The 13,775-nt window shown below is 38.9% G+C and overlaps 1 protein-coding gene across 2 annotated transcripts; it reads left to right on the top strand.

Annotated features, from left to right (window-relative positions):
• The first annotated feature begins 3,948 nt into the window (after positions 1-3,948).
• On the top strand, positions 3,949-6,396 carry LOC124259751. Of its 2 annotated transcripts, none has more exons than XM_046693947.1 (2): positions 3,949-4,792; positions 6,209-6,396. In XM_046693947.1, exons 1-2 carry the CDS (start codon positions 4,079-4,081, stop codon positions 6,257-6,259), a joined length of 765 nt encoding a protein of 254 aa, XP_046549903.1. In that variant the 5' UTR covers positions 3,949-4,078; the 3' UTR covers positions 6,260-6,396. The 2 variants fall into 2 exon arrangements, with proteins under 2 accessions (XP_046549903.1, XP_046549904.1); XM_046693948.1 differs by having other exon boundaries at positions 3,951-4,747.
• The last annotated feature ends 7,379 nt before the right edge of the window (positions 6,397-13,775 follow it).

Raw genomic sequence — 13,775 nt, 5'->3', positions numbered from 1 at the left:
TCAATTTTTATGAGGGGAATATACCATCAGGTGAAAGGTTTTTGCAAGTAACATTGATACTTTTTTTTTTTTTTTTGTGTTAGTGTGTATTTGAGGTGTGTGAAAAATATGACATATCGCCATTGGTGCTTGTGATGCTTGAGTGTTACAGTTCTAAAACGTCTTTCTTTCATGTTGATCTTAGTATTTGACAAAACTGGAAAGGTGTTTACAACGCTTTGTGATAGTTCTAAACTTTCTGTTCTTGAGGGGTCTGTGACAGTGTCAGTTAACATTCTGTCAATGCCCATGTCATTCCACACATGCAATAAGATATCTGAATTAGTTACTAATGTAAAAACATGTCTCAAAGTAATTTTTTTTGGAAAAAGGACAGCTGATGTTAACATTTGTGTTCTACCGATAGTTTTGCGTTCTTTAACATGTTTGGGGAGGGATGGCCATGGTGTATCATTTATTCTTTCATTCATTCACATATGTTCTTTTCCTTTTGTTCTTTTTCTTAATTTCTTTCATTCATTCACATAAAATTCTTGCTCTTAATTCATTCATTCATTCATTCATTCATTGTAAAATTCCGACTGATACAATACACTGGCTGAAGTACTGTTAAACCAGGGAGACTCTATAAGGGGGAGTGGTCACTCCTCGGAAAGCTCCTAAGCTATGCCTCGGCTCGTCACGTGACCAGTGTAGCCAATATGGCGGCAGCGTAGTTTTTAAGGGTTGTAGTCAAAAGGGCCGAAAGACAAAAGGGCCGAAAAAAAGAGTCAAAAGGGCCGAGGCTAAAAGTCAAATAGGCCGAAATGAAAAGTCAAAAAGGCCGAAAAAAGGGCCGAAAATAAAATAAAATTTGATAAATGATAATTTAATAAATTACGTAGGAAAAATAGTATGAATAGTGTTTAGTTTGTTGTTTTTGTTTATTTTCAATGGAATTTGAACATGAGACTCAGTGTCATGACTAATCCGTGTGGGATGTTTGTTTTTGTTGTTGTTGTCGACTCAGTGTCTTAACTAATGAACTCACTTCAATTGACAATATGGTATATAACCTGCTTCCCAACATACAACATTCACAACACTAACCATGGCTGTCCAGTGTGCACAGTGCCCTAAGACTATAAGAAGAAATCAGCATCCCTTAGAGTGTGATCAATGTCAGTCATGGACACACAGGATTTGTGGGACAGGGATGACTCGTGTCGGCTACCTAGACTTATGCAGAAGTGGAGAAGAATTCAATTTCTTGTGTCATTTATGCAAGACATCTATTCCTAACTTCACTCTCGAGTTGGATTCTTCAATAGATGCTCCATCCGTTGCTTTCGATGACACTCTTGATGTTTAGGAAGTGTAAGTATATTTAACATCATAATGTATAACATATAACTTAATGTCGATCAAACAATTATATATATTATATATTTTCAAGTTTATGTATTTTAATAACACAATTTTCTATTGACATAACAGATCAATGGAGGAGGAAATTCTTGCGGAGGAGCGGGAGGTGGAAGATCCTCTATACACGTTGGTATCGGACGGCTCACAGAAATCAAATCCCAAGCTGGTAGACAGGAATGGATTCACCTACGTAATAAAGGTATTGTTACATCTTAATCCTATTGTATCAACCATACTATACCTGGATATTTCTATATTTAATGTTATTGTTTTTGACGTTATATTAACGTTATTTAATTACATCTTTCAGGAGGTCACTCAGAATAAGGTTTACTACAGATGTAGCAAACGTCCCTGTAAGGCAACTGTTGCCGAGACCAAATCAACAGGAGACAGAGTGCAAGGCAAACATAGCCACAGCCACACAGCAGAGGCAGGCAAAATTGTTTCAGTCCAAGTAAGAGCTCAGGTGAGTAGTACTTTCTATTGATTGATTCCTAATTAGGATTAGTTAAATTGTCAATTGAACATCCTTAATTGTTAATTGGTAGATGTTAACGAATTGAATTGATTCTTAATTGGATCAATCAACCTTGTTGTTATAGGTGAAGAGGACTGCAACGCAAGACCTGTGTAAGTCTGCCAGGTCAATAGCTGAGGATGTCACCAGCGATATGGTAGATCCAATACTGCCATCCGGGAGCAGAGACAACCCTGAATATTTGGCTCGTATCGCCAACAGGTGTAGAGAAAAACTTCGGCCAAAGAATCCGAAAGATTTGGAATTTGAATTTGAAAGTCATACGAAGATGCTGCACGTCCTACCCCGTCCACCCCAAGTCCGATGCATTATGATGGATTTCGAAGCTGCCACATGGAAGGTATTTGATCGACTCCTCCCCGATGTCAAGATACGCGGCTGTGTTTTCCATCTTACACAAGCCATCTGGCGACATTGCCAGGAACACATTCATTCATTCGTATAAGCATCATATTCATATAGCCACATTTTTCAGTCATCTTCTGTTCCTATTCTTGTCTTGAGAGCGTCGTCACAGAAGCTGGTTGATCTCTGTGTCTACATGGAGCGACAGTGGATGAGTCACTCCATCTTCACAGTGGTCAGTTGGTGTGTATTCAACCAGTCAGTCCGCACCAATTATGAACTTGTGTGAATTATGAACGAATGAACTTGTGTGAATTATGAATGATTGAACTTGTGTAAATTGCCATAATGTTATTTTTGTTAATTATGTGACCTTGTGTTGATTAGATATATGTATTGCCATTACATGAAAACTTGGCTAAATGCTTTATTAATGTTATGCTGATATTATGTTATATGTGTCAATAAATAATGTAAAACCTTTCTAAACTTTTTTTCTATTCGGCCCATTTGACTTTCACCTCGGCCCTTTTGACTTTTTGTCACGGCCCTTTTGACTTTCACCTCGGCCCTTTTGACTTTTTCCATCGGCCCTTTTGACTAGGCACTTCTCGGCCCTTTTGTCCTTCGGCCCTTTTGACTAGTTCCCATACTACAGGGCGTTGTTTGAGTGTTTCTAGTTAGTGTTCAAAACATCTTTCACATACTCCTTCAATTTTTATAAGGGGAATATACCATCAGGTGAAAGGTGTTTGCAAGTAATAGTGATAGTTTTATAATTTAAAAAACATTGTTAGTGTGTATTTGAGGTGTGTGAAAAATATGACATATCGCCATTGGTGCTTGTGATGCATGAGTGTTATAGTTCTAAAACTTCTTTCTTTCTTGTTGATCTTAGTATTTGACAAAACTGGAAAGGTGTTTACAACGCTTTGTGATAGTTCTAAACTTTCTGTTCTCGAGGGGTCTGTGACAGTGTCAGTTAACATTCTGTCAATGCCCATCTCATTCCACACATGCAATGAGATATCTGAATTAGTTACTAATGTAAAAACATGTCTCAAAGTAATTTATTTTTTAAAAAGGACAGCTGATGTTAACATATGTGTTCTACCGATAGTTTTGCGTTCTTTAACATGTTTGGGGAGGGATGGCCGTGGTGTATCATTTATTCTTTCATTCATTCACATAAAATTCTTGCTATTCATTCATTCATTCATTCATTCATTCATTCATTCATTCATTCATTCATTCATTCATTCATTCATTCATTCATTCATTCATTCATTCATTCATTCATTCATTCATTCATTCATTCATTGTAAAATTCCGACTGATACAATACACTGGCTGAAGTACTGTTAAACGCAGCCGAAGTTGCGCTGGGACCGAACCAAGTCACTGTGTGCGTTGGAGCATGACGAGGCACACGTTAATTAGTACAAATGGTAAAGAAAGCAAGCGAGTGACCTATCCCTGTTGTAGAGTATCCCTGCCCTAACTATCGAGATCGAGTTTAATAAAGAATTGATTTGTTTACAATGCCTTGTTCGTTTAATGCACATGTGTGCATATAGACCCACCACATGATATGTTCCTCATTGATTGTCCTCGACTGCTCTGTCTGGTTGTTGGAAAATAGTTCTCAACAGTTACGTCCCTTGTCTGAGCATGCGCACTTCGATGCATCGTCTGCTAATCAGAAAGGAACGATGTTGATGTTTCGAATAATAATGTTCTTTACATAGAATTACTGGAACCTTTGAGTGATTGTTTCCATGCATAATGGCCACGGATACCACAGTGCGACTTGAGCTCACCTTTAACCCGGATGATGACGATAACTGTCACCCAAAACGCAAGAAACGAATCGACAGTGATGGACTCTCGAATATGACGATGTGGTCAAAATATGAGTATCAGGAAGACATGGACTGTTCGAATGATACACTTTCTGCAACAGTTTCTTCAGGGGAAGATACAAGAAAAGGGTCAGCTGCGTTGTCGGAGTCATCAATACACGAGTCGGGAGACGATAAATGCAAAGAGACATTTAAATTCCCATCATTCAAATTCTACCGATTGCGCGTGCCCAGCTGGCGTTGGTCCCGTCAAAAGGACACGGCGATTCACGGGGAACTGATAGAAGAATTGAGCCCCGAGAATACACTGGAAAGAGAGCAACGTTCCAAATTGGAGGAATCTGGGGAAAATGTCAAATTGAGGGGGCATAGTTTGGAGAGGCGTTCAAGTTTGGATAGGCTCCGAAAAATCGGCATCAGGGCACGGCGATCACTCTCTACAGCGCTGACATCATTTGCTTGTCTGGGAGGCCAACGGTTTGAAGACGACGATGATGATACGCCGTATCTGTCGGCGAAACACGAGAGGGATTTAAACCCGCCAAGACTAGAAATTATTGATCTGCACATGCTGAACACCGTGGATAACCCGGTACTGGTGATTACTGGTCCCTTTATCAGAAACGGCAATTGGGGGGTCGGTACTGATATTTATTCCCTTCCTGTGTGTTTGCGTGCTTGTTTCAGATGTATATTAGTAGCATGTAGCCTATATTTGATCTCTTTGCTTTAGGTTGTAATCAAGTTTATGCCTCTTTAGGGCTACGAGCATTCCACACTACTATTATGTAAAGCCTGTTTCTGTGTTTGGTCACCAAAGGCGATATTATGTTATTTGAATATCAGGTGACCAGATTTAAAGAAGGTTAATATCAGCACTAGTATATTGGTAATTCTTGGACAACTCGCCCTTTCATGTTTTTCAATATTGTGCACATTAGATGGTTCCAACAAGTGATAAGAATCAATCGTTTTTTCTCTTACTTAAAATGTAACATTCTGCTACCAACCGACATATGGATAATTACAAATGTATTTTCGGTTTTGTGAAAGCTCCGAGGTCCCGTGTACTAACCAACTATTTCTTCACAGGATTGTTATGGTTTGTTTTGTTTAGATTTCCAATAACACATTTATTGATTTAAAAAGTTTACATCCCCATCATTTTACCACAAGTTGCTTTACATCCAGAATAGATTCTGTGACATTTTTAGAAGATGCATCTGTGCTTTCTTTATCCTGCTACAATACATGTATCCAGATTCATACTGATATGATGTACTACTAATGTACCAAATTGTGGATTGATTATAATGGATTAAATATATCTAATACTTCCTCTGGCTGTAGAACTAAATGTTGACTGTAGTGTTTGAATTGTTGAAACACCGAATCCATTCAAAGCATGTTGAACAACTCTGGTGACTGAAATGCTTTAAATGGATCCTCTAGTTCTAGTCATTTCATTGTTTTTCCCAAAATCCTATTATTCATTTCCTTTTTATTTCCAACTGCCCAGGTAAATGCTGCAAATCGTAATTATATGTCAAGAATTACACTACAACAAATGTTACTTTCGCGATCGCTTTGGGGGCTGGTATCACATTATGCTGAATCCATGATTCATTTTATCTCATGAGTAAAGACATTATTAAACTTAATAATGCACCCACAAATTGCATTTGCAAAGACAGACAGAAGAAAACGCATACCGCTCTTTCTTCTAGAAGCAGTTAGTTCTTGTTCGGGTTTCCTCATAAAATCGTAATGGGTTGATGTGTTAAGGTTGCCAGTATTTGCCAAAGACATTTATAATGAGCCTGCTCCATGTGTTTGTTCCAACAGTCTGTTCACTAGGGCACACACAGTATGACACAGAATGGTTACGACCTCATTAATCATATAAAGGTCTCTAGAGGAAGCCTCTCTCAGGTCTTGAACCATGAAATCTAAGTCAATGTGGGGAGGGTTATTCAGACTGCTAAATCAATCTAGCAAAACCTTTCTTGATTGATATTTTCACTCGAAGTGACATTATGTTTCCTATTTTCAGAACGCAACGGTTATTGATTCAAAGGAGACTATTAAAGACACTGGAAACTGATTTCCCTTTCTGAGAACTGGTCGGGGCGCACCTAGCTCTTCATTCAACTCGGTTTAACATACCTGTGCACTTACAAACATTATGCATGATGTATATTTACTTACTGTCATTAAACTAATTTTATAAGTTGTGAAAAACGTTTACTTATTGATCCATGTGCTATCCTGTAGCGTTAATTAGCTGCCCCATTATTCTTTAGAATCTGGTACAAGTTCCTAAACTTGATGTCATCCCTTTCTTACAGAGAAACCACTCAAATAACTTTAATTAACTCCAGTCGTTTCACAAGACAAATGTCTGTTACGCACGATGGTAAGGGATTAATAAATGTATGTTATAAGGACTTGGGATCAAAGTCGGGTTTAACTGTTGTGTTCCCGTTTCCCACAGGGGTTGAAAAATACCATTGCCCGACGTCCGGGTCGAGTGGAATTCTCCAGTCGGTCAAATAAATATCCTCTTTACGGTGATACAGTAGTGCGGAACTACTGAATTGTTTTGTTATATGTATTTTGATGATGAAACAAAAATGCAATTGCTACCGATTGATAAAGATTATTTGCAAATGAAACCAAATTGTTAATTGTGGTCAAGTGAATTTAATACGTGGTAAAGTGGATTTTAAAAGTTTACTGGACTTGTGTCCAGTGGACTTTTGAAAACATTTTCAACCCCTGTTCTATATGGTGATACCTGCTGATGAGTATATTACAGTGAAGCTCGGATGGTCACTAAATCCCAAACTGTATGTGTCTCATTGCAAATAGTGCGTCATCCGACCTCGGAAGCTACACACACCATCTTTGTTCATACAACAGAAGAACGCCTGACCAGGCGCGATTGGGGTACATGCCCCCGTGATAAAGCTGGACTATTTCTGTCTGCGGATTAAAATTACATTCACGGCTGTTAGCTCCAAAGATCGATATTACCGGGATTTTATATGTATACGCATGTGTACTGTAAATCATTTATTAGCTGCTACTTAGAGTAAACGCCTATGAATGATCCTGTCAGTCGCACGGCTAGATATCCTGGTATTGCTAAAAGAGGTCTTCATAGCTATTAGGTGTATGGAACGGTCTCTGTGATGGCTATGAGATGGTATACAATGAGATATGTATTGTGTATGAACTACATCTTCTACGGTTAACCAGCTCCTCGCCGTAATGGAGAATCGCATGCTTTGGTTGGCAGTGATATAGCGTCTAAGCGTCGGATGTGAATGAAGATATTGATATTTTGATAAAATACGAAATTACGACACTTTCAAGGGCGATGGAATGTATTGTGACTTGATATAATTATATTAAGTTGTAAAGATTTGCCAATAGTGAATTCTGCTAATATTTCAGATTATTTTACCGCTAAATTTAGATAACAAGGGTTCAGATTGTTTAATAATCGCACATATGGATTAACAGTAATTATACCCGAGCATGAGAAATGTCAGATGACAAATGACAACTGGCGAACAAGAATCAGCCACGATAATCATGTCCTGATCCATCGCTCCTCAGTTGTCAGGACGAATTGTTTGTTTTCGAACTTGCAAGGATTTCCTTCAGACTGTTTACATTATTACCAGAGAAAATCTTTCAGACGCAATTATTTTATCACGAGAGGTCATGTAATTAACTTTGTCAAAATACACTAAAGCTTATCAAAAACCTTAAACACTGCACGGGGAGCAGCTTTTTGAGAGGGGTGGGCACACTATTGAGAAAAGGAGGGTGCATACTTGATTTTTTATCTGAGTTTCATTGGTCATTTAACAAACTTTCAGCACAAGGGGGGGGGGGGCGCACCCCCCTCCTCCTCTGGATCCGCCTATGGGGAGTAAGGGCATGAGTGGATTGCGTGAAATTTGTTTGTCTTTTCCTTGAAATGTAAAGAAAGCAACAACATGCTGTCATACAGTTTATTATCATAATATGCCAACACATCGAGTCCTGTTTTCTTCCTACAGATATGAACAGTTGCATTCCACACACCCGCCTTCTTCGTAGATCTTTCTTGCCTCAGATACTGCTTTTAACTTGCAAGCTTGCTACTCGTTCAAAGCCGTGATAGAAGATTTCCGATTCGAAAGAGCAGAGATTTTATGGAAAAAAGCCTTATTTATGTAGTTTTGAAATAAGTTATATTTGTTAGAAACAAACTTCAGCACTATGTCAGTTTATTGTACAAGTTAACCGAACAAGACAGTCAAGAGTAATAATGTTGTTTCACTAAATGTTGCGCTCCTTGAAGATCAGAGTTACACTTGGTCCAGCAACCCATGCTTGACGTCAAACTGGTTGACTTGGTTTATGCTGGTCTTATTATCCCACCGGCATGTAATGCGGTGGGATATAGTCGTCGTCGCCTCGTCCGTCCGTCCGTCCGTCCGTAATTATTTTGTTTCCGGAGCATAACTCAAAGACCGTTCGATATTTTTCAACAAAAATTGGTAGATATGTCAAACATAACCTAAGGTGGTGCCTTTTGCTATTTACAGATTATTGTCATTTTTATTTTTCTCGGTTTCCATGGAAACGTTTTGGACTTAGTCTTAAAGAGGGGTGGGCTTCGTTTCCGGAGCATAACTCAAGAACCGTTCAATATTTTTCAACAAGACTTGGTAGATATATCAAACAGAACCTTAAATGGTGCCTTTTGCTATTTGCAGATTTTGGCATTTTTATTTTTCCCGGTTTCCATGGAAACGATTCGGACTTAGTCCCAAAAGTGAGGGGTGGGCTTCGTTTCCGAAGCATAACTCAAGAACCGTTCAATATTTTTCAACAAAACTTGGTAGATATATCAAACAGATCCTAAAGTTGTGCCTTTTGCTATTTGCTTTTTTTTGGGCATTTGTATTTTTCCCTGTTTCCATGGAAACGATTCGGACTTAATCCCAAAAGTGAGGGGGGCTTCGTTTCCGGAGTATAACTCAAGAACCTTTCTATATTTTAACAAAACTTGGTAGATATATCAAACAGATCCTAAAGTGGTGCCTTTTGCTATTTGCAGATTTTTGGCATTTGTATTTTTCCCTGTTTCCATGGAAACGATTCGGACTTAGGCCCAAAAGTGAGGGGGGTTTCGTTTCCGGAGCATAACTCAAGAACCGTTCAATATTTTTCAACAAAACTTTGTAGATATATCAAACAGAACCTTAAGTGGTGCCTTTTGCTTTTTGCAGATTTTTGGCATTTTTATTTTTCCCTGTTTCCATGGAAACGATTCAGACTTAGTCCCAAAAGGAGGGGTAGGTTTCGTTTCCGGAGCACAAATCAAAAACGTCTTAATATCTTTCAGTAAAACTTGGCAGATATGTGAGGCAGATCTTGAAGTGGTGCCTTTTGCTATTTGCAGATATTTGTCACTTATTTTTTCCATGATTTCCATGGGAACGATTTGCACTTAGTCTAAAATCAAGCTGGACTTTAAGTAACTGTCAGATGATTTGTTCTTTCAAAGATGTGGGGGCCGGCGGGGGGATATGCCATCTTCTGATGACTCTTGTCTCAACTGCTTAGATCGTTACTCGTTATTTACATCACTGGATTCGATTTTTTACAGACCGCCGTGATAAAGTGGGATGTCTTGCGGAGTGTGAGGTTAAAGTTCGAATAAACGAACATGTGCTCGTAGTTCATATGTCTGACAACGCCCTTATAAATATGCTGTGGATATTTATTGCACTTGCAACAACATTGGCATATTCTTCAAAAAGGCGTCAACACCAGATATTTACAGCCTGTAAAAATAAATCAACTTCATTGAGAAAAGCCTATTGCTCAAGTTTTGTATGTATCAGTTCATGGTATACATGTGCAGGGTGTGATTAGTGCTATCATTGACATTTGTCTTCTGATGGGTTGCTGAAGGTGAGGAACTAATCCCTTTTGATAGTTTGAGAGTTTTGAAACATAATTCTTCAAGTTTCGATGGTAACAACAATATTTCTACAATATTTCTTCAGCGGTGTCATATGTATATGTCTTGTGGTGAGCTGATGATTTCACATTTTTGGAAAATACCTTTTCGAGTTTCCGTGCTATCAACTTTGACGTTGGCATGGAAACTGCAGTTTTGTCCATTTCCGGAGCAGATCTTGAAAACCTCAGAATATTTCTTCACCAAAGCTGGCACAGGTCTCGTGGTGAACTGATCCTTTCTGGTAGATTGGCATTTTGGAACATTCATATGTGTCACCCATACTGATTTGGTGATCGGAAAGAAAGTCACTGATAAAGTCACAGGAAAATAAGTCACAGTAACGGTTGAATTCTTTTCCAGTGATTTTTTATCCGTGACTTTTTTCCTGTGACTTTCTTTCCATCATTCACTGATGTAACACTCCTTAGTGTGAAAAGTGGAACAGTAAAAATGCATTCAGCTATCCAGTAGAGCAACGAGAAAGTGTTTTGAAAATTAGTCAACAAATACCATCACATTTGACATGCAATCAATATATGTACGTGTAACTAGTTTATGTTTTCAAGACAGTTTTCCACTGCGGGGGATAAAGATTACTTTGTCCTCTTGTAAACTTGGAAGTAAGGCATCTTATCAACGTCCTGACAAACTTATACCTTAATTGCTACTTTCAGAACACACATGAACAAGAACAAAGAGTCCTACTCATCATCCCTATTATTGAACTCTAGTGGAAGGACAAGTAGGCCTAGCTGTCCGATCAGGTTTTAAAAGCAGCCGAAACGGCTGTTACATTAAAAATATCGTATAATTTCTCCCAACAAATATGAAATGTCACTTGCTCTAATTATATGCTATGGAAATTATTATAGGGGACGTGGGACGTGTTTAACTTTTCATTGCGTGACTTCACAAATTTGACATTTCCATTCGTAGGTTTTGTCATACATGAGAATATCAGTGTCAGCTGCCCGTTATGAACATTTGTCTAGAAAGACAAATGCTCGGTTTTTCGTCAGTGTTAGAAATTGATAAAAACTGGAAGGCCGACAACTGGACCCACATAGTTTAGAAGCTGAAGGCCATGACTAAACACATCAATCCCTCATTTAAAGAAATCCTGCTGAATTATTTGACACGTAAATTAACCAGATGGTCTCCAAAAAAAATTGAAATTTCCGGCCTGACATGAAATATCATTTTTAACTTATTAACGCTGTTAATTATATACAATGTATTTTCAAAGTGATTTCTGACTGAAGTTTTCGCTCATTTGACCTACTGATTTTATGTGTTCAGAAAAATACTGTTTTTCCACACCAAATAAACAACATAGTCTATACACATGAGCATAAATTAACAAACACCTGATTCGAAATCCAGATAATGACAAACAATAGTCTGACCCCAGCTGAACATCTTGGGGTTATCTTAGCCGCCAAGTGAGAACAACAGATCCCTCGTTCAACATCTGAATGGACTATCCCACCAAGAGCGGTAGAGGACCTCAGTGTTGAATCAGCAGCACGATGAGTTGCCTGGCGAATGTCATCTGTCTGGAGTGGATACTCCAGTTACTGATTGCAGAGTCAGTTGTGATTCTGTGGTTGAAAATCGTGTTTGACTTCAGAAAATGAAAATTCGTGGTTTAGTCTGGGTGCTGACAGGTTTTGGCGTTGTTGAGATGAACGATTTGTTTTATAGATTTCTTCACATAACTGTAAATTAACACCAATCTCCTACCCAGAGTTCCATGCGGCAAGCCAGCATAGTCTGCCACAGGCCAGAAAGATGTGACGATTCGTCAGATCTTGCACCGTCCATTCAATATAATGTACATATTTATTTTTGACGAGCCTAAACATCTAATTAAACATCTTTGATAGAATGGTTTAGTTTCACTGAGAAAATATCCTAAAACATGTAACACTATTTCGATTTGCGTAGCGATCCTTTGTTTACATAGGTTGTACGGCTCCACGTGCTGTCATCGAAGCCGACAGAGAGCAAACGATGCAACCAGTTGATGTCCAAATATGTACTTCATAAATATTACTGTCGCAGTTGTGGAAGAATATATATGTAACAATGTAAAACATTGTAAAGAGCGCGCCGAAAGCTTGCGTAAGGCCAGTCTCTTCTTATTATGAATATGCGCGTTTGTTTACAAACAAGAGAAAAGTCCGGTCACGTGATATGCAAATTAGCCTGTGGCAGTGATGTTATGCTAAGTCATCACTGCGCCGGAGTGTGTGTAAACACACCAATGAATCGGTACCTATTGATAATGTCGGCTTCATTATTTGACTGCTGGTAGAGCCAGACGTGGTGTATGTTTACTGCTCTTTCGTCGCGGTTCTAGCAAGGAAATCACAACAGTCTTCTTGTACTCGCAAATATTCGAGAGTGAATGTATTGTGATAGTTGGCACAAGATTACTCTTTGACCATCGTGTATTGCTGTGGCTCCCTAAGTGCCATAGCATTCGTCATGTGCTTGTGTAGCGTTTACCCCATCACTAATGCATAGCACAGCACATACCCATAGGTGGACTTTCAGATCTAATATACTATTCCAGAAAGTCAGGTGAGCTACAGTGCCTTCTTGCTTTTTGTGCCATTTGTAACAATAAACATCATGGGCGGATCCAGGTATTTTGAAAGAGGGGGAGGGGGTGGGGTGGCTGTTGCGTTTGCTCTGCCAACGCATAAAAAATCTTCAATCATATCTTAAGTCATTTTCAAGAGGGTGGGGGGTGTTTTGGAGACACCTCTCTCCCCCCCCTTTTTTTTTTTGGGGGGGGAGATCCGCCAATAAACATCGTGGTATTATGCAAAGGGTCCTTTACAGTTGGCACCCGTACAGTTTATTTCAACGAATACACAAACGTGTGTGTCAAGCCTGCTTGTAGGGACGCTGGGTTAGATTTGGTCATGAGGTACCTATACTGGTCGTAAGAGGCGCCTTACTGACTAGTCAGACTATATATAGACTATATACATATACATTGTGACACACCTATAAACGGTCTTCGAAGTTTGGGATCTTCTTGCAGATTCTCTATACATCATTTTTCGGTTGTATAGAACCTTGGACAACTCAAAACATTTACGTCGGCCCTGTCAACTACAACACAACGGTTGTTTGACTGTAGTTAGAATATCGCGGCGTGAAAATCTTAACAACTTGTTTGCATGGTGTCTACCCCGACTAAGACAAGGAGTTTCATCACTGATGAAACAAGGTACATACAATCAGTGAGAAACAACACTTCTGATTACTATGCAGTCATCGATCCTGGTGTTAGTATTGGGGCGCCCATTTACAACCCCTGATTTCTGGAATGGTTTTATCTTTTTAAAGGAATACTCAGTGAATCCTTTTTTCCTGTGGGATGTCAGAAACCCCTTCATACTGTTACTGCTGTATATTTGTAAATCAATTTTCTAGTTTGAATTACTATACAACTGGTATCCCTTATGCGTGGGTGCGCTGACATTTGTACCGCAACATGGAGTGAGTGAGTTAATATTTAACGTCACATCGGCAATATTTCAGCCATATCGTGACGAACCGCAACATGGAAGGC

This window comes from Haliotis rubra, unplaced genomic scaffold (genome assembly GCF_003918875.1).
Source record: "Haliotis rubra isolate DU_JTF1 unplaced genomic scaffold, ASM391887v1 Scf735, whole genome shotgun sequence".
NCBI classification, from domain to species: Eukaryota; Metazoa; Mollusca; class Gastropoda; order Lepetellida; family Haliotidae; genus Haliotis; species Haliotis rubra.
The sequence above is the reverse complement of the archived record's forward strand: the minus strand, read 5'-3'. Positions and strand labels throughout refer to the sequence as shown.

Bases quoted from the DNA above. Each gene is read 5' to 3' on its own strand.
- LOC124259751 (XM_046693947.1), top strand. From the start codon at position 4,079: ATGGCCACGGATACCACAGTGCGACTTGAGCTCACCTTTAACCCGGAT. The intron at 4,793-6,208 runs GTCGGTACTGAT...TCCTATTTTCAG, and splicing joins TCAGAAACGGCAATTGGGGG to AACGCAACGGTTATTGATTC.